At 46.1% G+C, this 25,419-nt stretch overlaps 1 protein-coding gene across 1 annotated transcript in view; it reads right to left on the reverse strand.

The window, feature by feature from the left end:
- Nucleotides 1-9,407: 9,407 nt before the first annotated feature.
- The window catches only part of LOC144821279 (protein RIC-3-like), a 233,901-nt gene continuing 217,889 nt past the window's right edge, over nt 9,408-25,419 (reverse strand). The window contains exon 6 of the mRNA XM_078678119.1: nt 9,408-9,928. Coding sequence (XP_078534245.1) covers nt 9,654-9,928 — 275 coding nt within the window. The 3' untranslated portion in view covers nt 9,408-9,653. The remainder of the gene's footprint in view (nt 9,929-25,419) is intronic.

The following is a 25,419-nucleotide window of genomic DNA, read 5'->3' on the forward strand; positions in this document are numbered from 1 at the left end:
ACTTTGTGGGCTACTTCAGACACCGATGTAGGGCAAATGGTTATTCCGCCAGTACATATTAGTGTCAAGGAGGGTGCTTCTTTGCCAAGACTGCCTCAGTATAACATTTCTAGAGATGGAGAAGAAGCACTTACACGCATTGTTCATGATTTGATTAAAGTTGAGGTTGTGGAAGAAGTTCCTTACAATGTTTGCAATAGTCCTATTCTTCCTATTTTGAAGAAATATACTGACACTAGGATTTACAGATTCATCATTGATTTGAGGGAAGACAACAAGATTGTAGTACCGCAGTACCCTGTGGTTTCTGACATAACAACACTACTTACTTTGGTTCCCCCAACAGCACTACATTTTCTGTGATCAATTTGAAGAATGCTTTATTCTCGATTCCTATTCATCCTGATAGCCGATATTTGTTACGTTTCACTTTGAATAATCGATCATACAGATTTTGTAGAGTTCCTCAAGGGTACACTGAGAGTCTGAGTATTTATAGTGAAGCCTTAAAACGACAACTTGATTTCTTTATTTTGCCTGAAGGAGTGGCTTTCATACAATATGTCGATGTTATCTTGTTGGCAGCCGATACGCCTGAACTATGTGAAGAGTGTACTTTGTCTTTGCTTTCTTTTCTTTCTGCACACCATCTTAAAGTGTCACGAAAGAAATTGCTATGTTGTAGACCAAAGGTAACCTACTTAGGTCACCTTCTGTCTAAGGAGGGCCGTGCACTTACTAGATCGCATACAAGCAATTTTAGACACACCAGTACCTTTCACTCAGAAAGATGTCTGTGCTTTATTTGGTCTGACCTTGTTTTGTAGGCAATGGATATTAGGGTTTTCTCACATTGTCAAACCCTTGCTAGCACTTTTGACGAAAGATACTCCAATGCCCCTTCCATGGACAGATGAATGTGAGAATGCTTTTCGACAGTTACGTCAAGCTCTTTATTCTGCACCAGTGTTAGGCACTCCAGATTACACGAAGGTTTTTACACTCTATGTACACGAGAAAGATGGATGTGCATTATCAGTTTTAGTACAGACACATGGCTATAAGCAGCATCCCTGCGCATACTTTTCAGCTGTCCTTGATCCTGTTGCTCGTGCATTGCCTGGGTGTTTTCGTTCAGTTGCAGCAACAGCTGTGTCCATACGTCAGAGTGAAGGGATAGTTTTGTCACACAAACTGTTGGTGCTAGTACCCCATATAGTAGATGCCCTTTTGAATCAGTCTAAGACACAACACTTCATTAGTGCTCGTCTGACAGGATATGAATTGACACTGTTAGCACCTCATATTACCTTGAAGAGATGCGCGACACTGAACCCAGCCACTTTGTTGCCATATCCTGTAACCGAGTCTCAATCAAAAGAGCCTCACGATTGTATATTCCTTACTGAGGAACAGACAAAGGGTCACGTCGATTTACGAGATACGCCCCTTCCAGATGTAGATGGGGAACTGTGGGTTGATGGGTCCTGTTTGAAGTTACCAGATGGCACGACCTTAGCTGCATATGCAATTACGACACTTCAGACAGCAGTGGAAACAGCTCGCATACCTCAGAAGTCGGCTCAAGCAGCTGAGCTTATAGCTTTGACACGAGCGTGGGAACTTAGCACCGACTTGTGTGTGAACATCTACACGGATAGCCGCTATGCTTTTGGAGTGGTTTATGATTTTAGCCTACTCTGGAAGTAAAGAGGCTTTCTTACATCCCACGGGATGCAGATAATGCATGGAGAATTAGTACATAATCTCTTGACTGCACTTACATACCCAAAGAAAATTGCTATTATGAAGTGTAGCGCACACTAGAAAATCATTGACAGACTAGACAATGCCTTTGCAGACTGCGTAGCTCGTAAAACTGCAATGCAACGAAGCACTACTTCCATGTACGTAGTGAAGTCTCAAGCTGAGCGATGGCATGATGCTAGACAGGAAGTGTTAGGTGTACAGAGATCTGCTTCTGTAGCAGAACTTGAACAATGGGCTAAAGACGGAATATTGGACGATGAGGGTTGTTGGCGCAACAAAGACATGGATAAATGGAAATTGCCTGCAGCCTATTTACAACCTATGCTTCAAATGGCACATGGGCTGGCACATGCTGGAGATCTAGCAATAACTAAATTGCTTACGCAAGTTTGGGAGCATCCTGAAATAGCCAGCACAGCTAAAAGAGTAGTACAGTCCTGTTTGATCTATTGGCAGTATAATCCTGGTAAAGGGACACAGACTCCTACAGGAGGGTTTGCTACACCAACTGCACCTTTTGAAGTTTTGCAGATGGATTACATCCAACTTTAACGCTGCAATAATCCAGAAATATGTCCTAGTGGTGGTATGTGCCTTCAGTAAATGGATAGAGGCATACCCTACAAAGGATAATACTGCTCTCACCACAGCGAAGGTGCTTCTAAATGAGTTTTTCCCTAGATATGGTGTTTGTCATGATCTCTGGAGAATCCCGATATCAGCTGAGACCAAGGAAAGAATCTGCTTTGCCGAAAAAGACTGGTTGAGCTACCGCCCTGGGTTAGTGAAATGGAACGCCAATGTGGCAAGGGGGGGGGGGGGCAGTCTTGCGTTGTGTAGTGACACCCGTCCTGGCCCGTGGTGAAGAAATCAGCAGCTGCCCAGGGATAAGAGCTCCAACGATTGTTTCAACGAGTTTGCAGAAAGATCAATTATTGCTGTTGCTAAAATGCATAACAAAAGAATCATTTGTGCAATAGGGTTTGCTGTTGCTCTGGTGGTTATGGCAATAATCACCTGGTTTGTTGAGAAAGTGCCTCCTGCTCGACAGCTTTTTGTTGCCACTACTACAGCACCAGTGTCACGCTTCCCTACCATGAGCAGAAGCATCGACAATCCTACCTAAATAATACATTCATCCAGATGATGTATCATCCACACAATGCCACGAATACCACCAACTGTTGGGTGTGTGAAATGATACCTGCACATCAAAAGAAAGGAGGAACACCTTTTATTCCTCTACCGTTTTCCCATAATGGTTCGTGTCAAGCTTGGTATGCACTTTTGTTTGCTTTTGGAAAGCCTTCAGTAGGTGGGATTAACTTTCGTCTGAATAAAGTATGCTATCAAGATACAGATGGTTGTCCTCAAGCTAAAGGGACTAAATGGGAATAGGAGGAGTATCAACCTGACAATATTTCGACACCATATGACCATATGTCTTTACGAATATGAAAAATATCAAGAAAAATTGACCTTTTGTAATTTCTGTGACAAGAGCTAAAGCAGATGTATGTATTAGTAGTGTTGGGAGAATTCCAGTGGGACGGAGTGAATGTATTTTGACACTGACTATTGAAGGAGCTAATAATAGTAGTTTCACATCTTCGCACAATACCTATTTTGTTTGTGGAAATAAGGGATACTATCAACTACCTGTTGGGTGGTCAGGGATCTGCTATGCGTCTTTTCTGTTGCCCCCTGCGCCATATCACCTTGACTTCAAATTGTATAATGACATTTCCAAGAACAGATACAAACGAACAATAAGTACTGATGAGGTTGATCAGACTGATACCACTTTGCAACAATATGTCGATTTTAATTTGGGTTTGTTTTTCGTGGGTGCCGCATTAAACAGTAGGAAAATAAGGAGACCCACTAGTGTTGTGGAAGCTGTTACCAATCAGACAGCAATGGCACTTGGGAACATTACAGAGGAACTGCAAATTGCAAGGATTGTAGCACTCCAAAACAGAATTGTGCTTGATGTGATTTTGGCTGATCGAGGTGCTGCATGCCGCATCATCGGTAGCAGTTGCTGCGTATTTATACCAGATCGCTCACCTTCAATATACGACGCAATATCAAAACTGCATTCGATTGCTGCAGAGATTCACCCAGAGACTGGTATATTGACTTTTTCGACCTTTTTCTGGACACTATTTGCTACTTGGGGCTGGAAACTACTGACTATATCACGTATACTGTTGGCGATATTATTTACATGCTGTACTTGTATACAATGTGGTCCTATGCTTTGCTCCATGTGCATCACTGCTTGTGCTCCTGGCAAGAGAAATATTGCAGAAATAAAAGAACAACAAATGCTAAATAAAGAGATCATTGAGATTATGAGCATCAATGTACAGGATGGATATCTAGATTACCCCATATGAACAACTGTCTTCAGCTAATGCTAAAAGGGTCATCTGTTGTAATTTGGCAGCGATGGGGTTAGCATTCAAGTCAAGTCAATAAATTTATATAGCGCGCTACATACCCAGAGAGTCTCAAGGCGCTTGAAGAGGGGTGGGGAATTACTTCTCGAATATCCAGGTTTTAAGTTGCTTTCTGAATGCTAGGTGGTTTTGAGTGAGACGAAGGTACAAGGGAAGTGAGTTCCAGGTTTTGGCCGCTAGGTAGGAGAATGATCTTCCTCCCATTGTGGTTTTGTTGACGCGGGGAACAGCAGCAAGGGCTTGGTTGGAAGAGCGCAGCTGGCGCGGGGGAGGGGGGGGGGGGGGATTGTAGAAGGAAAGACGTGTATTGAGGCATTCGGGTCCAAGTTCGTAAAGAGCTTTGTGTGCGTGGGTGAGGAGGCGGAAAGTTATCCTCTTATTGACGGGGAGCCAGTGGAGGTTTTTCAGGTGACCAGAAATGTGTTCTTTACGCGGGATGTCTAATATGAGTCTGGCTGATGCGTTCTGGATGCGTTGGAGTTTTTTCTGAAGTTTTGCGGTGGTACCGGCGTAAAGGGTGTTTCCGTAGTCCAGGCGGCTTGTAACTAGTGCGTGAGTGACCGTTTTTCTAGTTTCGGTGGGGATCCAGCGAAATGTTTTTTTGAGCATGCGAAGAATGTTGAAGCAAGATGAAGAGACGGCGTTGACTTGTCTGGTCATCGAGAGCGAGGAATCCAGGATGACGCCTAGGTTCCGTGCGTGATCCGTCGGGAAGGGTGCTTTTCCAAGGGCCTCTGGCCACCAAGAGTCGTCCCAGGCGGAGGGGGAGGTACCTAAGATAAGGACTTCTGTTTTGTCTGAATTCAGTTTCAGACGGCTATGCTTCATCCATTCGGCTACCTCTTTCATTCCTTCATGTAGGTTGGTTTTGGCGATGTTTGGGTCTTTGGTGAGTGAGAGGATCAGTTGAGTGTCATCAGCGTAGGAGATGATGTTGAGGTTGTGTTGGCGTGCGATGGTCGCGAGGGGGCTCATGTATACGTTGAAGAGGGTGGGGCTGAGTGAAGATCCTTGTGGCACGCCGCAGATGACTTCAGTGGCCTCTGACTTGAATGGTGGGAGGCGTACTCTCTGAGTTCTTCCGGCAAGGAATGAGGTGATCCATTCCAGTGCTTTTCCTTGGATTCCGATGTTTTTGAGTCGTTGTAGCAGGGTGTTATGACAGACTGTGTCGAAGGCTGCGGAGAGGTCGAGGAGGATGAGGGCGACTGTGTCTCCATTGTCCAGTAGAGTTCGGATGTCGTCTGTTGCTGCGATGAGTGCGGTCTCAGTACTGTGTTTGGCTCGGAAGCCGGACTGTGAGGAGTCGAGGGATTTGTTGGCTTCGAGGAAGGCGGCGAGCTGGTCGTTGACAGCTTTCTCGATGACTTTGGCCGGGAATGGAAGGAGCGAGATGGGGCGGTAGTTTTTGAGTTCGGTGGGGTCAGCTGTGGGTTTTTTCAGAAGGGCGCTGAGTTCGGCGTGTTTCCAGCTTTCTGGAAAGGTGCCGGAGTTGAGGGAGCAGTTGATGACGTCTTGGAGGTGTGGTGCTATGATGGAGTCTGCTTTGTTGAGGATGTGGTGAGGGCATGGGTCTGTGGGGGATCCTGAGTGGATGGAGTTCATCAAGCGGATGGTGTCCTCAGTGGAGATTGGGTTCCAGTCATTAAGGATGTTCAAGGGGGGTGAGGGTACGGCAGAGGGTTGGGTGGGTTGGTCTTCGGATTGGTTGTCGAAGCTGTTGTGGATGTCTGCGATTTTGTCGTGGAAGAACGAAGCTAGGGAGTCGCAAAGCGTTTGAGAGGGGGTGATGTCGTTGGAGTTGGCAGTGGGGTTGGTAAACTCTTTGACGATGTTGAATAATTCCTTGCTGTTGTGGGCGTTTTTGTCTAGTCGGTCTTTGAATGCGGTTTTCTTGGCAGTCCGGATCAATTGGTGGTGTATGCGGGTGGCGTTTTTGAAGGCGTCGCTAGTGTTGGTGTTTGGGTCTTTTTTCCAGGCCTTCTCAAGGGAGCGACAGAGTTTCTTGGATTTCTTAAGATCCTCGTTGAACCAGGGGGCGTTTTTGCTGCCTAGTTTGATTAACAGAAGCCATCCTGTATTTAGAGACTATCTTGTCCGTTTTGTGGAATCCATTTTGTATTTGTCAGCCATTTTGTTTGCCATGTGCTCTCTCCTACCTTCCTGTTAACTGCTCTTGAAATCAGCCTAGAGACGAGATATATTTAGCCTTTTCTGCTCCGCACATCCTCAGTTGAGCTTGCAGCTGTCCCCAGTCTGTAACTGTCAGGATGTGTTCACCAGAATTAGCAACTAGTAACCTCCTCCAACTTGTTGACTGTGCATTTTTTGTATGACCTTATATGTACCTAAAACCAGCATTTTGTACTTGTACCGCCTTCATTTGAGCCCATGTGGGTATAAAAGAACCAAGCTCCTTCCATTCAGTGTGCTAATTCATACATTACCGAAGGGTGCTGTGTGAATGTAGTTCCACCTCATGAGGTTTAATAAACTCTGTATTTTCCATTCAAGCTTCTGTGCCAACTTATTTCTATTGGTCTGAGGACTCTGTGTAGAGAAGAGAGAACCCCTAGTACTGGTAGGCCTTGCTGAGGCCTACTACTACAGTTCTTCCCGAACTTTCTATGGATTCTCCAACCCGACTCCTCTTCTGACAGATCCACATGACAACTTGCACCCACTAGTGCAGGATGAGTCGCTCAGACTCAGGAGCTGGAGGATTACAGGGGACATTAAGGGGTCCCGGACCTTTTGTCGTGTGCTGCCTTTCTCATCAGACAATCTTGGCAGATTCCGCAGTCAAGAGGTATAGCTCTGTGTGGAAACACTGGTCACACCGGTGTGTGCAACAGGATTTGGATCCTGTGGGGGCAGATATATGGCAAATCGTCAACTTCTCGTCTGAACTGGTGGACAGAGATATGGCCTTTCGCACTATGAACGCGAGCAGATCTCTGCGGGTCAAGTCCCTATACATGACATTCCAGTGGAGGAACAACCGTTGGTTTGCAGACTCCCTAGAGGGCTTCAGTTGTCCTTTCCATCTCAACCTAGGTACACTTTCCTATGGGACGTCAATGTACTTCTTTAGTTACTGCAATCCTGGCAGGATAATGCATACCTTTCCCGCAAGGAATCAACAGGTAAATTAGCGATTTTGCTTTGTCTAATTTCCTGCCAATGGGTTTCTGAGGTTTGTGCCTTGGATGTTTCAGCACGCATCTTCACACCGGAGGAGGTGTCTTTCACTTTTGCTAGACGCACCAAATCCAATACGAGGGCTGTTCACTATCCAGCTTTCCCAGGGAACCCAAAACTGTGCATGGTGCACTGCCTGAGAGTGTACAGATCTATGACGGATGAATATAGACCTCCAGGGACAGCATAGCTGTTTATTTCACTTAAGAGGCCGTTCAAGCAAGTCTCCGCAGTGACGATTGCCCATTGGGTGAGACGAATCCTGCCAGAAGCAGGCATGGATATTTCTTCCTTCGGAGCACACTCCACAAGGGGAGCTATGGCCTCGAAAACATTCTCTCTGGGGAGCAGTCTGAAGGACATCCTCCAAGCTGCTGATTTGTCCCTGGATTCCGCTTTTAATTTTTTTTTTATTTCAAACCATGACTTCACTAGTGGTCGACCAGCTTTAAACTAGCATAATCTGAGCCTCCGGTCCAGACATATAACATATCCTAGCTATTGTGAAGGAAACTTTAAATTTTATTAAGGACTCTGAGGCAAGAATTATCCCTCCAGGCTGCTTTAGCAACAGTTACCCTCCCGAAACTACTGAGATCAACTGTGTTGGATAAGTAGGGGGAGAAGGGATTAAGGGACAAGGTTACTGTTCGGCATTGTTTAAGTGATGTTGTTTATGTAACTTGTCTACTGTTTGTCTAATCATATGAATATGTTGCATTGATAAAGTTTGGATGGTTAACTCTTTTACCAGGAATTATTGCATTTGTAAGGTACTGTCTTATACTGGAACATAAGGTATCTGTGTTTGTTACCTCTACAGGCTCCGATCAGAAGAAAGGCTATTGGGCGGCAAGGGAGATTCTGGACGTTCACTCGATTAAAGATGAAGTGCTATTACTTGATGTTGCTTATATGGCACTGGCTCTGTGGTGGTTCTGATTACTGTTTGCAAAGAATCATGAGATTTGTAGTCTGATCAAATATGTTGTTCTTAAGGCTTCTGAGCGGAATAAGTAGAAAGAGTTAAGCAGAATCCTCGCCTCCACATACTTAATAGAATTGAAACGTTACTTCACAATAACTACGATATTTTACATTCTCCAGACAACTGCATTAATACGTTTGTGTGCTGGTTTCAGGGAGAACTGGCAAGTTGTATAGGAAACGGGTGCTGTGAATTGTGGGTTTAGCGAAGAATATGTTAATCTCCCAATATTATTCTCCGGTCTCATTTCCTCACTCACCCTCCTCTACAATTCTTTATTTTAAAGTGGTAATCATAGATGCACACCACATAAAAATGGTCACAGTTACAAGAGATGCAACAAACATCATAAAACTGTTTCTAGGTTTCAGTAACTTATATTGAACAACTGCTCACCAAGCTACAACTTGCAACAAAAAACAGCTTATTATTAATCACATAGACGAAACTCATTGCATTTGACAATGCTTGTTAGTTTCTGCCTTTGTTTGGCCCTGCTACAATATAAGTAAGATGTTTTATGCATTACATCTCGTCTTTAATGTTTATGAAGTTTAATTACAGTGTGTGGTGCTCTACCTTGTGGCGGACTGTAGTTTTCCTTAAATGGCAATAAAACCTCTTTTACTTAAAAGCAGAATACCAGCCGACGGCCTCCTATCAAGCCATGATGACAACACATCAGACCAGAACTAAAAAGTCCAACAGACTCTTTAGGGGCCAGCAAACCTGTTACCAACTATATTATGGTTGTTAGACATATGTGCCTCTAAATGGAGTATATTTTTCTTCTAGGCCTATATATTTATTTTTCCTTCAGGGCACTATCTCAAACAAACCCCTGAAATTTGTTGGATTGCTTAAATGGCTTCCATGACTTTATGAATGTAGTGTTGCGCTTAAAAGAGTAGCTTAAGTTAGGAAAATCAAGATACATCAGAAATTGTAAACATTGTTGTGATTAACTAAGCATGAGCAAAAAATGCTACATATCCATATATTTTATACAAATAAAAGTATTCTATTGTCCCTGAGGATACAAGTTATATTTTACAACATTGTAGGAATATTTTCTATAAGAAAACCGAACCTATACAAAATAATATTACACAGTATACTTGGTGTTAGGGAGAGTGCTAGATTTGTTTAAAGATGCATCAAATACACTGATATCCCTGATATTTCTAAAAGGAAAAATAAACATTTTGTAAAAATGTCATATGTACGAGTCATTCCTTTATGCTACGTTTTCGTAAACCAGTTGCTTCCCTCCGGAGATCAATGTTATGGATAAACGTGTCTTCCAGCTCTTTGGATCCAGTCGTATACCGCTCATAGTCATCCTCCTCAACTCCCTCTTCTCTGTAGTGACCAGCACCTGCCAAGTCCTCTCTATCTTCGGTAGCACAGCAGCCTTTGTTGTCAACTATTTCTTGCCTCTTATGGTGTTGCCCAAATGACTGAATAAGATCTTCAAGTTTACTGCCACTTGCGCTGTTTTCAACTGGTGAGAGAACATACAAACGGTTTATAGCACGAATGACATGAATACTAAGGACAGCAGATTTTATTTAGGAGCTATATATATGCATGTTTTCACTACATAAATCCTGTAGCTCTAATCACCCATGGAGAACATCATAATTTAAAAAAACACAGCTGCTTCCAAAGTACATTTGATTGTCAAAGCCAGGTATCTCTCAAAATATTTGTAATTATCAAAAGACACCAATCACGCTGTTTGGGATTCCCTACTGTGATCTAAATAATACGTTCAAGATTAACACAAATGAAGGAGCAGCTGAAAATAAAAACCTTTTCACTGACCCATTTTAAATATGCCCCCTCGCCCATACCAGTCTACAACTATTTACCCCTAAGAAAAAAATCGGCACGAATATGCACATTTTCACAAAGAAACACCACTTACAATGTCCGGCTTGTTTAATTTGTTTACCTATCATCATAGTATTTCACAAATTTCTTTACTCGACCTAAAAATAAATAAGTTGGTATTAAGTATCCTTTAAGTTGATTAGGCTCAAAGTACATTATATCCATCCCAACGGCGAGTGCTACAGAAGACTCATATTACTGGAGTAGACACCCACTTTTAAAGCAACTCTGCCATAGGATTATGAAATTACTCTGAGCTTTCGTTTGAACTCCGTGGCTATGTTGTAGAGTATCTGAGCATCTTGCATGGAGCGTACATAGCATAGCCAATAGGTCTCGCCTTTGGGACCTTAGTTATCAAGCACAATATCCGTGGTGCAACAACATCAAGTGTTGCATGGCTAAACACTTATAAGATCCCAAAGGCGAGACCTATTGGCTATGCCAATGCTTGTTCTTTCTTGCAGACGCTGATTCGAGGCAGTGCCATCAGCAAGAGGCTATCTGGGAGCTTTTACACACAGAGGCCACCTACATCAAGAAACTTAAAGTGATCACTGATGTGAGTTTGCACTCTCTTTAGGAACATTTGAAAGTAACACTATTATTGTGTACCACCTGTATGATTTGGGTATGATCTATAGCTGCGCTTCTAGGGAGCGTGTTGCCCAAACCTGCTTTGCACCGCATGTGTATATATGGGGAGGAAGATGATCCAGGTGCAGAATTTGTGAAGCAGTCTTGAGTTTCTTTTAGGTTATTCACCCCACCAAAACGTGGCAAGTTAGCTCACTACCATGGGGACCATCACTGTTTTATGTGAAGTTGAAGAACCCAGCCTTAATAAAAATGCCCTGTGGTTCAGTGTGGGCGCCTCCATCTTGGGGGGCGGAATTCGTGTATGAAGTGCTAAGGCACTGGCCCGACGTTGCATATTTTGCATGTGATGGATTTGCTTGTTTCTATTTTAATTTATATACTATATGGTTTAAACATTTACTGCCATTTTGTAAGCCTTTAAAAGCTGCACAGTTACATGACTAAGCAGGTTCGTTCACCAAAGTTCCTCTTTCCCAAAATGCCGCTCTTTTGCTGTTGGTTGTTCCAGCCTTAAATATGGAGCGGAGGCAGGGCAGTAATCTAATTCAACTAGACATTATTCTGTGGAACCAGGGAATACAGGAGAAAATGGAGAACCGGAGCAGAAGGACGCACAGACGGCTTCTTTGACAACAGCTTTGCACGATTTTTTGGCCTCGCATCTCGTCGTCTTTTGGAAGGAAGAGTGCTGATTCTTCTTTGCAAATGGCGACTGGATAAACTGCTTTAAAAAAAAAAATTAAGTCGGTACTGGGCGGGCAGGCAGGCAACTAGAGCTAAATTTCGCGGGGGGGGGGGCTGAAAAATATTTTGGGGGGAGGGGGGGCTAATTCTTCCAACCATAGACAGAGTGGCTGTAAGAAGGGGTGAAAACACAACAAAAGCCTACTTTTCAAGTAAATGGCCTTTTAAAGACCTGTTAAGTCCTCGGGTGCTGCGGCAATTAGATGGTCGCCAGCCCGCAAAGCTGTGTCAGACCGGGCTGACGGGCACGACGGGTGGGGGCTAAAGCCCCGTGAGCCCAATGGGTGTTGGACGCCTGGTACTGGGTATGAAGGCTAAACTCACTACATTCGATCAAAGGGAGGACTCACTGCGCTGGGAATGAAGGTTCTGTAGTAGGGGATCTCTGTGTATAGTCATAATCTAGTGAATAGTCCCGCCCATGTGCGTGGACCCCGGAGTAATCAAAAATAATCTCTTAAGTCGTCAAAAAATGCAGACCTGCACAGACACTTAAGAGAGAATTTAAAGACAGATAATGCAGCCTATATCCACAGGCTACACTGTCCAGTACTTCAACTAGAAATTCCACCAAAAACCCACAAACAGCAAAGCCTATCCAGTTTTCTTCACAAAGAAAAACTTTCGTTTTCCAGCAAAAGAGAGGAAGAAGTGGACAGACAAGCCCCATAGGCTGCCATTATGTGGCTCAGAACAGGATACTGTGTCTTCAAGAGAACTTTCCAGAACTCTCTCAGTATCCCAGAATGCACAGCAGGTCCCTTTTACTTTCAGTTCTTTTTTCCGGCTCCTGCAAGCAGGACCCTGGAGCATTGAGCTCTCCCTTTCAAGGGTTTAATTAGAGATTTTTTCACTTTTTCAAGTGTTTGAGTGCTTGAGTGCTTTCATTTGAAGTACTTTGGTGTTTTCTTCCTTGTGTGTGTCTTGTGCACTCGTATTTGTCACAATGCCTGCTTTGTTTGACAAATGCCCAGAGTGTCCGAGGAAGAAGGCCAAGTCGGACCCACATGAGGTGTGCATCGTCTGCCTTCCCTCATCTCATGTCCCAGAGGAGTGTGGCATTTGCCAGACCTTATCCACCAGGACCCTGAGAGAGAGGATGAAGATCAGGCTCCAAGGCCTGGAAGATAGAAGACTGAAGGCACAAGGTGGGTCTGGGCATTCTCCATGACAGCAGTCTGTTCCCCGTCTCCCCAGGGCTCTGGGTTGAAGCGGCGTCGACGTCGAGGGGACTGACTAGGCCGCCGTCGAGATCGCCGTCGACTGAGTCATCAACGTCGAGAGAGTTTGGCCCGGCGTCGGCGCTCGCCATCGAGGCGACTTCGCCGTCGGGGAAGAGGAGGAGGTCGGCGTCGAGAAGATCCTCGACGTTGAGGAAGACGTCGAGGGCTCGCAGGCGTTCGACGTCAAGGAGACGCTCGGCGACCAGAAGGCGTTCGCCGTTGAGACGGCGTTCGACGTCGAGTGGACGGCGGTCGCTGTCGAGGAGGAGACGTTCACCCTCCAGGCGATACTCAACGTCAAGACGATGGCGCCGGTTGACGTCGAGACGGCGTTCCTCGACGTCGCCAAAGAAGCGCAGAAGGAGTTCTGGCGCCAGGAGTCCCTCTGGGTCCGCTGGGGCGCGCCGGCGACGTTCACCAATAGGAGACACTGCCTCTCCATTGCCTCCGCATAAGAAGAAGAGGGAGTCACCGGGCTCGGTGTACTCCGAGGTATATACACCCTCAGCCTCCCTTGCCCAAGGAACCTCCGCCGCGGAATCCCACTCCGCCTCCGCTTCCACCGCCGATTCCCCCTCATGCTCAGCCTCTGCTTCCTCCTCATGGACTGCCTACGGCTCCGCCGAGGACTGCTTCACTACCACGGTACCCGACGCCGCCTAAGGGGACTCCTCAGCCGAGGCTCCCGGTCAGGCCGCCGTCTCCTACTCCTTTGAGACCTGCGGAGCGTCCGAAGCCAAGGAGATCGCGCTCTTGCTTCGGCCGGAGGGAGAGATCGCGGAGTCGTCACCGGTCGTTGACAAGATCAAGGCGACACCACAGGAGGCGCAGATCAAGATCCCACACCGGATTCTGACCCGGCTTTTCCCAGGATGGATCAGACACCGGACTCGGTCATAGTGACGGCGGCTAGGAAGCAGCATGCCACCACCCCGTCGTCTACAGTACCTCTTGATAAGGAGACCCCCTGGTTAGACTCGGCAGGCAGGAAGGTCTGTGGGACGGCGTCTACTGCAATGAAGGCTGCAAGTGCCGCGGCTTTGCTAGGGCGATACGATCGAGCCCTATGGGAGTCCCTCCAGCAATTCGCTGAGCTCCTTCCTCGAGAGAAGAAAGAGGACTTTCAGGAGATTCTAAATGAGGGGCTGTTGGTGTCGAACCAAGTCATCAGCACGGCTGCTGATGTGTCTCTTCTGGCGGCGCATGGGTACTGCCATGGTGTCCATGGTGTCAACCAACGGCGCCACGCTTGGCTCCGCCTTACATCCCTCAAGCCGGAGGCTCAACAACGGGTGGCCAACCTGCCTTTCTCGGGGGAAACCCTGTTTGGCAAGCATGCGGACGACGAGATGGCCCGCATGAAAGCGGAGGCCGAGACCCTGACGGCTGTCGGGTTGGAGAAGCCCAAGGAGAAGAAGACCTACCGCCCGTTCCAGAGACGGTTCGGGGCGCAAGGCAGAGGACGAGGGCAGGCTTCAGGACAGCAGCAACAACAGCAGCAGCAGTTCCGGAGGCCCTTCCAGAAGCGCCAGAAGGGCAGAGGCGGCCAGCACTCCGCAGCGGCGAACAAAGGCCCGTCTGGGTCTAGGCCCTGAGCGGTTACTTCCCCTGCATCCGTTACCCACTCCGGTGGGGGGAAGCGTTCAATTTTTTCTGGCAGAGTGGAGAAAAATAACTCAGGACAAGTGGGTGCTGAATATTGTTTGCAATGGATACAGTCTTCGGTTCACCAGCCCGCCTCCAGCAATTCCACCAGTCAGCTCGCAGTTTCAGCTGCGCGAGCTCCAGGAGGAGGCCGATACCCTGTTAAGGAAAAGGGCGATAGAAGACGTACCTCTGTCTCAAAGGGGAAGAGGTCTGTACTCACGGTTCTTTCTGGTTCGCAAGAAGGACAAGAACGAGTTCAGGCCCAATCTGGATTTGCGACAAGCAAACAAGTGGATTTGCAGAGAGAAATTTCACATGCTGTCGTTGCATCAGATTTATCCTCAGCTGCAACAGGGAGACTGGCTATGCGCTATAGACCTACAGGATGCATACTTCCATGTGGCCATTGCACACAAACACAGGTAGTTCCTGCGATTCCAAGTCGGCGCCAATCATTATCAGTACACAGAACTGCCATTCGGGCTGAAGTCTGCGCCCAGAGCATTCTCGAAGTGCATGGCAGTGGTAGCGGCACACCTGAGGAAGAACAAGATGTTTGTCTACCCGTACCTGGACGATTGGTTGATCAAGGCCTCCTCCTTCTCGGAAGCTCAAGCGCACTTCCAGAAAGCGTGCGTTCTCTTGAACAAGCTGGGGTTGCACATCAACATGTCCAAGTCTGTCCCGACTCCGGTCCAGTGCATACAGTACTTGGGAGCCTCCATCAATACGCTGTCAGCAAGCGTGTCTCCTTCAGAGGAGAGACGATTATCACTCCTTTGGAAGGCTCAGGCTCTTATGACCGCTCCATCTACAACAGTGATGACGGTGTCTTCTCTACTGGGGTCGATGGCCTCTTGTATCTTCCTCACGCCACACGCACGGCTGCACATGAGACCGTTGCAGGAGTGCTTGGAGGATCAGTGGGATCAGAGGAGAGGGTCTTGGGACAACAAGATACGACTGTCTCTGCATGGTCTTCAGTCTGTGAAGTGGTGGTGTTCAGCGGAGAATCTCCTCAGAGGGGTTCTCTTCCTCAAGGACATTCCCACACAGACTATCGTGATGGATGCTTCTCTCCACGGATGGAGGGTGCACTCCGGAGACCTACAGATACAAGGAACGTGGTCCCCGGCGGAGTCCACGTATCACATCAATTTCCTGGAACTCAGGGCTGTTCACCTGGCACTGAAGGCCTTTCATCCGTCCTTCCAGACCTACTCTCTGCTTGTACAGACGGACAATACGACCACGATGTATTACCTCAACAAGCAGGGGGGCTCGAGATCACGCACTCTGTCGCAGGAGGCGCAGGCGATCTGGCGCTGGCTTCTAGCCAGAGGACTGACGATAACGGCTACCCATCTGCCAGGTGTGCAGAATGTTCAGGCGGACGCGCTGAGCAGACTGATTCAGGAAAACCAAGAATGGGTCATAAACGACGAAGTACTAGGAGAAGTCTTCGCAAGGTGGGGGACTCCAGACGTAGATCTGTTCGCCACCGCTGAAAACAGCAAATGCAGAGCCTTCGCCTCCAGGTACTACCAGCAGGGGACGCTGGGGAATGCGCAATGGATCAACTGGTCGAACAGCTTTCTGTACGCTTTTCCACCCATTCCCCTGATTCCGGCGGTGCTCATCAAGCTGGCCCAGTCCAGGGGGCGGATGATCCTGATTGCCCCGGAATGGCGGTTCACGGACCTGCTTCACCGGTCTCTTCTTCCTCACATACGGCTGCCGTGCCGGCCGGACCTTCTCACGAAGTTCGGGGGCAGATGGTGCACCCCAACCTGAGATAGTGCAATATGGCCATTTGAATCTACCAGAAGATTGTATGGACATACTGAAGGAGGCTAAGCGACCTTCCACTAGGACTTCCTATTCTTACAAGTGGAAGAGATTCTGCATCTGGTGCAAGTCCAAGAACTATGATACAACGACATGTAAGGAAGATGTCATCCTTCCATATCTTCTACATTTGGCGCAGTCTGGCCTTAATTTCCATTCCATTAAGGTTCATCTCGCTGCGCTGGCTGCCTACAGGAAATGCCCTTCACAGACTTCCTTCTTCCAGATCCCTGTGATCAAGGACTTTTTGGGAGGCTTGAAGAAAGTGTTCCCTCCTGTCCGGCTTCCTTCGCCTTCATGGGAATTGAATGTGGTGCTGTCCAGATTGATGAAGGAGCCTTTTGAACCTATTTATAAGGCTTCGTTACAGCACCTGTCCTGGAAGGCGGCGTCCCTCGTGGCCATTACATCGGCCCGCAGGGTGAGTGAAATTCAGGCATTGTGTTGCCAAGAACCTTATACTGTATTTCATGCTGCTAATGTTGTTATGCGTACTCACCCTAAATTTCTTCCTAAAGTTATCTCTGATTTTCATGTTAACCAGACCATAACTTTACCTACGTTTTTTCAGAATCCTTCTTCTCCAGCGGAAAGGTCTCTGCATTCCCTGGATGTTAGGAGGGTGTCGAAATTTTATCTGGATAAAACCAAAGATATTCGTAGGTCAGACCAATTGTTTATCAATTATGGATCAGTCAGGACCGGTCTTGCTACCTCAAAACAGTCCATCTCAAGGTGGATTGTGTCCTGTATACAATTGTGTTACCAAAAGGCTAATAAGACCTTAGGGGGTAAACCTAAGGCTCATTCCACCAGGGGCAAAGCTGCCACGACTGCTTTGCTACGTAATGTTCCAATAGCAGAAATATGCAAGGCGGCAACTTGGAAGTCGGTCCATACCTTTGCTAAGCATTACTGTCTGGACACTGATGCCAGGACAGACGCTCAGGTTGGGCAGGCTTCGCTGCGAAATCTGTTGGCACAGTAGTGGTGTTATTTCTCTTCTCTCCACCGCCGCTTTGGTGTGGGGATGGGCTTGCCATTCTATTCACTAGATTATGACTATACACAGAGATCCCCTACTACAGAAGGAGTAGTTTCTGTCCTGTAACTCCAGTTCTTTAGTAGGGGTATCTCTGTTATAGTCATAAGCGCCCACCCTCCTTCCCCGGTGGAGAGAGAGATATTCATGTAAAGAATGCTACAGGTCTGGCGTGTTACGCCTTCAAAAAGAACTGAAACTAAAAGGGACCTGCTGTGCATTCTGGGATACTGAGAGAGTTCTGGAAAGTTCTCTTAAAAGCACAGTATCCTGTTCTGAGCCACATAATGGCAGCCTATGGGGCTTGTCTGTCCACTCCTTCCTCTCTATCATTCCAGAGGCTTTTGCTGGAAGAGGAAAGTTTTTCTTTGTAAAGAAAACTGGACAGGCTTTGCTGTTTGTGGGTTTTTGGTAGAATTTCTAGTTGAAGTACTGGACAGTGTAGCCTGTGGATATAGGCTGCATTATCTGTCTTTAAATTCTCTCAAGTGTCTGTGCAGGTCTGCATTTTTTGACGACTTAAGAGATTATTTTTGATTGCTCCGGGGTCCACGCACATGGGCGGGACCATTCACTAGATTATGATGACTATAACAGAGATACCCCTACTACAGAACTGGAGTTACAGGACAGAAACTACTCCTTGCACAGACTGCTACTCATACTCCTTCGTCTCACATACAAGAAATAATTCTGCACATATTTCACAGGGAAATTTGCAGTTCTTCAAAAGTAGGCTGCGGGTTTGCCTATGGGGAGGAAAGCCACACACACACTAAGGCCACATATACTACTGTGGGACAGGCCACACACACAGTGCTGTGAGAATGAAGACAGCAAAACTGATTCGGAACGGCCACATAGAGCTTGGCGAGAGTAGCCATACATCTTTTGGAAAGAAGACCTTAGTCTGTGAAGTGTGAATGGTGCAGACACTATCAGTGAGACAGTGGTTTACGCTCTCGGCAGACAAGCTCCATACCAGGAGCCATGACATCACCGGACTGTAGACAGACGTGCTGGAATCAAAATATTGCAGAGCAGGCTTTCCATATCTGTGCTCCCATGATACGGATTACTCTCTTCCATCAAGAATGCCCCGACCGTCCTCCAGTTTAATAAGATGCCGAATCACACCTTTTCAAGGAACCTTTGGGAACCCTATCTCTAAACCGCAACCATCTTGAACCGTACCCCTCAGCTTCATCCGCTGTTCAGCGCTCCATAGTGGCCTAGCTAGGTTAATGCTGTACTCCTACCAAGAACTACATATGACCACTTATTTCAAACACACCTCGCGGCTGGGTTAGGTACTACAAGCACGGTTCTAATTTTGGGTAGAAAACACGTTTTAAAAATGTTCCTTTAACATTCATTTACAAAGGACAAATCCATTTCTGGCGCATTTTCTTCATTACATATCAGACGAGGAGACACAACAGAAAGTCAGATCCAGAAGTTCAAACTGAAATGGTTATTTTGTTAAGACAGGTCTGTCAGCTAAGCAACTTAATGACCTGTTTAATAACTTTAATGCAAGCCTCAGTAATAAATATTATCCGGCATCCACGATTAACGGACCCCAGTTTCACCCAAGAACACTCCAACTAAGCACCAGCATCAACCAAACCACAAACACATTTATTCAAAAACTCCCCCATTCTTCCAAGCATTGCCAGCTCTTGCACCCCACTGGTGTCCTCTGGCTGCATTTCTCATTGCCGCCAGCTTTGCATGGCTGATTGTTGACCATCCTGTGCAGCTCATACTGCCAGCGGCCCTGGAAGATGAGACCGTTTGCACAAGACTCCAGTGACGTCAGTGCATACCTCGGATCGCATGGGTCTCAGGTGCCCATTGTGGAGTGATTGCCTCTCATTACCTGATGTCTGCGCTGACCTTTATTAAAAGAGGAAGCCGCAATCCAAGGCCAGGGTTGGGAAGCCTGCGCCGCCTTCCATGAATGAGCTCTTTCGTAAGGAGAAGGTGGTGGCTGTACTAACAGCTCAGGGGGCTGGCAGCAGCACAGATGAATCATCTTCGTGTTTTGAAAACATTGTGAATCTGCCCCGCACGCACCAAAAGCCTCGAGCTGACATGATGCGCCAGAGTCTCCCTCTAAAACATGCGCCTTCTGCTTTGTCTCCACAGCTGTTCCTTTGTTGCCTGCTAAAACTCCAGGAATCCGGGCTCTTGTGCGAGGTAAGTGCTTGTACGCACCTGCAGCTTCTCCTATTTTTCTGTGGCATAAAACCCTGTAAGAATATTTCAAATCTAAAAGGTGAAATTAAAGTGACATTAAATGAAATGTACATATTGAAAATGAAACCCTGCCTTCACTTTTTGTTCATAGCTAGCCCTGGGTGTTCTGTGGAATTTTGCTTTACTGACACTTGCATTTCCTACCTGCAACTCGCCAAACTTCTGTAGCTTTCGTGCAATTAATGGAGACCTCGTCAATTGAAACAAGCATTGGCTGCACACGCGCCTTGCGCTTAAAGTAAAAAAAAAAAAAGCCATGGAGTTGTGAGCTGCCGCGCGCGCGTGCTAGAAGCAGCGGGAGGAGGGGGGTCTACGCGATTCGGCACTCGCTCCCGCAAGTAGTTCGCCTCACGTGCACGCGTTTCCATTGAAGGCAATGGAACGTGTGCACGTGTTTGGCTGAAAAGCCATGGCGATGACAAAAGGGCTTTTTGCCTAAGTGCATGCGCGCTACATAGGCAAGAACTAAAAATGGCTACATGGAGAGAACATTACTGGGTGCTGTAGAAGCCGAACCCTGGCACTGGTTGCACTTCATTTAAACTTTTTTACTTTAAGTTACACCAAGCAAATATAATCTCTTGAACCTCCTTAGTAAAAGGCACATAAAATGCATAAGTATTATTGCAGTTGGATTTTGTTTTTGGATTCAAAATTTTACAGCAAATTTTAACACAGGTAAAAAGTAGCAGATTGGTAGATGTTCAATGACTCAAAGTGCCAGAGGTTGATGAAATTATAATGACAGTGGTAATTGATAGGGGAGAAAATGTTGACAGTGGAATTTACACTAACTCCAATTGTAGTCCTACTTTTCCAGCCAATAACTTGTTAAAGTTCTTTTTATAATCATTTTCAAAGACATAACATGCCAAAGGGACCAAACTTACGGACCATTGTACTATAGCATCCATCATCCAGGTACAATATGTATATAGCATCATAGAATATACAGAACACCATACGTTGTAAAAAAATAAAAAATGATGAACACATTAGGTACACACATTTAAGGAATCGGCCGTGACCCAGCAGGCAACTCTTCTTCATAGGTTTTAAATGCGTCTTGACAGTATGCCATGTCACGAAGCCATTGGCTAATTTTTGGAGTATCTTTACTGTACTGCGCTAAGCAAGGAGCAAAGCAACCATGCAGAATTTACGTTTAGTTGCCCGGACAGTACTCAGAAGCCCCAGTAAGCAGGTGCGAACAGTACATCTGATTTGAATACCCACCATCTCACTTAGTAGTTCAGTGATCTGTTCCCAATAGCCCCTCACATATGGACAGCTCCATGCAAGATGTATGAAGTCAGCCGGGTCGGTTCCACAACGTTTACACTTTGCATCCTGACGTAAACCATATCTATAAAGCTTAGCCGGGGTATAATATGTTTGATGTAGGTATTTGTAATGCAGTATCCTCAAATTGCCGTTAGGTGTCAACATTTCGGTAAGGGAGCAGGCTATCTGCCATTCGTCTTCTGTGAGCAAATCATCCACCACCATGTTTCAACTCGCAAGCGCTCTACTTGTTGTGTTGGCAATTTCCTCCAGCGCTGTATTATACAACCTCGACACTAGATGTTTGCTATTGGGGGAGGATATTACCAGGTGCAGCATGTTTAACTGCGGGGGCTCTGACGGGTAAGTGGGATATAATTTCTTAATCGCCCCTTGAAGTCTGTGATAGGTAAAGCGAAACAGTAGTGTTTGGTTGCTGACATAAGCTAGATCAAGTGGTGTTTTAAATACCCCATTTTGATACAGATCTCCCACAGTGTCAATACCCACCTGTTGTAACAGTCCCATGCCTACCTCTTCTCTAGTTACAGATAGTGCAGGGTGGTGATGTAACAGTAACGCAGGGGCATATAACGGTAGTTTGTGCTAGGCTTCCTAATTTGTTCCACGCCACGTTTGTTGCGTCTATAGTTTTAATGTCTTTGGAGTGTAGTGGCGGTCTGCAGTTAGTGATGATCGCGGTCAGTGGGACTGGCAATGCGCCCCCTTCTTCTATAGCAGTATGTGTTAAATAGGGAATCTGGTGGTACCAGCAGTGTGCGTATTGCGCTTGTGTGCACAGGTAATATAGCAAAAAATCAGGCACCTTGAATCCTCCTCTCGAATATGGCAATGTTAAGGCTCGTAGTTCTATGCGAGCTTGTTTACCTGCCCAGATTAATCTAATTACTAATGATGACATCCGACGCAATACTTCTGTCGGGGGAGGGATTGGAATATTATTAAAAAGATAGAGGAACTTTGGTTAGATGACCAGTTTTACTATAGCCATTCTATCTGCCAGAGATAAGGGCAGTTGAACCCAGCGACCAATTTTTTCTTCTAGTGTATTTATCACTCTACCATAGTTAGTCCAAATGATGGTCTCCGGATCAAGATGGGACCAAACTCCAAGGTATTTTACTGGTTCCGTTTGCCATTCCAAAGGGAACTCTGTAGGGTGAGGTTGTGTGGTATCTGTAAGAGGAATAATTAAAGATTTTTGCCAGTTAATTTTGAGACCAGATTGCCTTCCGAATTTAAAATACTCACGCAACAAGGGGGCCAAGTGGCGCTCCGGGTCACGTACATAAAGCATCATATCGTCTGCATATAAGGAGATATGTAGGGGTCTTTGTGGAAATTGCAGAGCTGAGTAATTTTACATGCCAATGGCTCAAGTGCCAGTGCGAATAATAAAGGGGACAGAGGGCATCCCTGCCTTGTCCCCCGCACTATTGATATTGTGTTAGATACATAGCCATTGACTCGAATACGAACTATTGGATTTGTGTACAATAATTGAACCCATTGAACAAATATAAGGGGGAAGCCCATCCTCCGCAGCACCGTCGGCAGATACGACCATTCTATAGAATCAAATGTTTTGGCCACATCTAGCATAACTGCCGCTGCCTTCGTGCTAGGTATCAAGTAGTGGGAGAGTGCGAACAGAGTTCTAGTATTGTGAGCAGTTGATCAAGTCGGAATGAAACCAGACTGATCTGGGAGGACCAGGTTGGTCATGAGGGGTAGTAATCTCGTAGCCAGTAATTTAGCCAATATTTTCGAATCTACGTTAATTAGGGAGAGTGGTCTGTAGGAATCGCAACACTCGGGGTCCTTAGCTGGCTTAAGAAAGGCAATGAGTACAGCTTCTCTTAAGGATGGAGGAAGTACCATCTTATCAAATGCATCCCGGTACATCGCAACTAGATATGGGGCTATCAGGTCTGCAAAGGTCTTATAAAATTCACACGTGAACTCGTCTGGGCCTGGGACCTTACCGTTCGGTAGTGACTTAATAATCTCTGTGACCTCCTCCACAGTAATTGGCAGTGCCAGATATTCCCGTTGCGCATCCGATAACCATGCTATGGCCACATCTGCCAGGTACTCCACAGCGCACTATATGTTTCAACAAATCTCTGTAATATACCCCTCACGTCAGTTCTCACACACCTGTTCTCCTCTCTAATTTGCAATACAGTCTGGGGGGCTAGGCCTTCACAGATTTTCAATGCCTACACTCTACCTGGTCTTCCCCCTTCACCATAAGCCCTAGCAGCCAGACGCCTCGCTATGTATTTAAGTTTGTCTTCAGCATATGATTGATACTCCGACATGACAGTTCTAATGTTCCCTAATATCTGAGGACATTGCGTAATCTCGTATTCACGCTCTAATGACTTCAACTGGTTTTCGCACCTCGAAAGCTGTTCACGTATGTCTTTCAGGATTCCTGCATGTGTACTGATACACACACCCCTTAATGTGGCTTTGAACGCCTCCCACAGTAAGCTAGGGTCATCAGTAGAGGGCTTGCTTAGCAGAAAGTAGTCTGTAATGGCAGTGGTGATAGCGTCTTTGAATACTGAATCTGACAGTGCTTTCGCATTGAAACGCCAGCTATAAGGAGGTGGCACGTAAAATGGTACATTGATTGACAGTAACATGGGAGTATGATCGGATAACGTCTTGGGTAGGTGTGATATATCCCTGGTCCAAAGCAGTACCTCTTTCGACCCTATCCAGTAATCTATACGTGACCAGCTGTTATGTGCTGCTGATGTGTGTGTCGCTTCCATATGCCCCGGGTTCTGAGTTCTCCACACATCATGTAACTGCATTTCCGACATTATATCTAGTACCTTGGCCATCGCTATCCGGTGTGGTTCTGTAGTTGTGCCTGATCTGTCGAGTTGCTCATCCAGTGCAAGATTAAAATCACCTCCCCATAGCACAGTCTTACCCAACACTCCATGTAATTTCTGCCAGATCTCATGATAAAAATCAGGCTCATCTGTGTTTGGGCCATATGTATTGATAAGTGCAATTTGTTGCCCCCAAAGTTTGCCTGCAATAATTATATAACGCCCTTGAGTGTCAGCTACAGTGTCCTCAATTGTAAAATGAGTTCCTTTTTTTACCAAGACTGTGACCCCTCTTGAGTACGAGGAGTATGTCGTTTAGAATAGATTCGGCCCACTTACGACCAAAGTGACTACTAGTGTTTGGAGCGATATGCGTTTCCTATAATAGGGCAATGTCAATATGTATTCTGTCAAAATATGCAAACATCTATCTGATTTTTTGGTTTTTTTTAAGCCCTCTGACATTCCACGTGAGCAAATTTAAATGTGTAGGTCTCGTTTCAGCAGTAGTCATTTCGGTTACAGGAAATTACATACCAGCAGAGTATGACTTTTATAAAGTGTCTCATCTCGGTGTGGTGTCTGTTGTGTGGAAGAGTATGCATCATAATACACATGACACAATCAGTTTGGATCGCAGCGATGCTTCTCAAGTACTCCGGTCCGCAAAACAATTCCCAACTTCCCCCCCACCACCCACTTTAGCATCCCAATCATGCCAAAGACAATCCAAAGAATAAAACACCCGCCCAAACAGAAGCGTCATGGGGAACCCCCGCGTGAGGGTCCACCATGGGCACACATCACCATCCAAATAAATGGATGTGGTAAGGACTCTACTATAAATGCAGACTAACCTTAAACAAACCTAATGTGACAAAGTTGACAGCAATTAAGCCCTCACAGGGTGCTGTACGTCGTAGTCAGGTTAGTATACATTTTCGTGCTTCCATCATGATAACACAGGCAAACTCATCATAGAAGTTCTCTCCCCCGGCCCCCGAAGGGGACGTAGGATTGTCGCACAATCACATGACTCACCTAAGTGCAAAATGTTCAATAGAATAACAACTCACAATACAATGCGCAGCCTGTCTTTTGAGCAATGGCAATCCAAAAAAAAACCCACCCCGATTGTGCATGACAGAACAGTATTCGCTCGCTTCCTGAAATTAAAGAAAGATCTGTCCGTTGCCCCGGTACATATCAGTTACACATGGTGCGAATTGTTTCAAGTATGTGTGGTCTAGCGTTATACATATATCACAACCCTATGTACCTCCACCCAGTCCGCTCCGACATCATAACACAAGATATATACCAGAGGCGTAGTCCTGGCAGTAAATGACAAGTAAGGTTTTCCTTACCACTTAATGAGGTTAGGAAGGCAACAAAGAAAACAGAGCGTTCGTAGACTATACAGTAATTACCAGCACGTTCAAATCTATATAGGGACCCAGTGACGGGCGCCTCCTGCCATATGTGGCAACGGTGATCAAAGTTCCCAGAAAGTTTCTAGTTCAGTTGTGGTACCATATATAGTTCACAGTAGCCAAATAACAGCGCGTCCACCATC

This window comes from Lissotriton helveticus, chromosome 1_1 (assembly GCF_964261635.1).
Source record: "Lissotriton helveticus chromosome 1_1, aLisHel1.1, whole genome shotgun sequence".
NCBI classification, from domain to species: domain Eukaryota; kingdom Metazoa; phylum Chordata; class Amphibia; order Caudata; family Salamandridae; genus Lissotriton; species Lissotriton helveticus.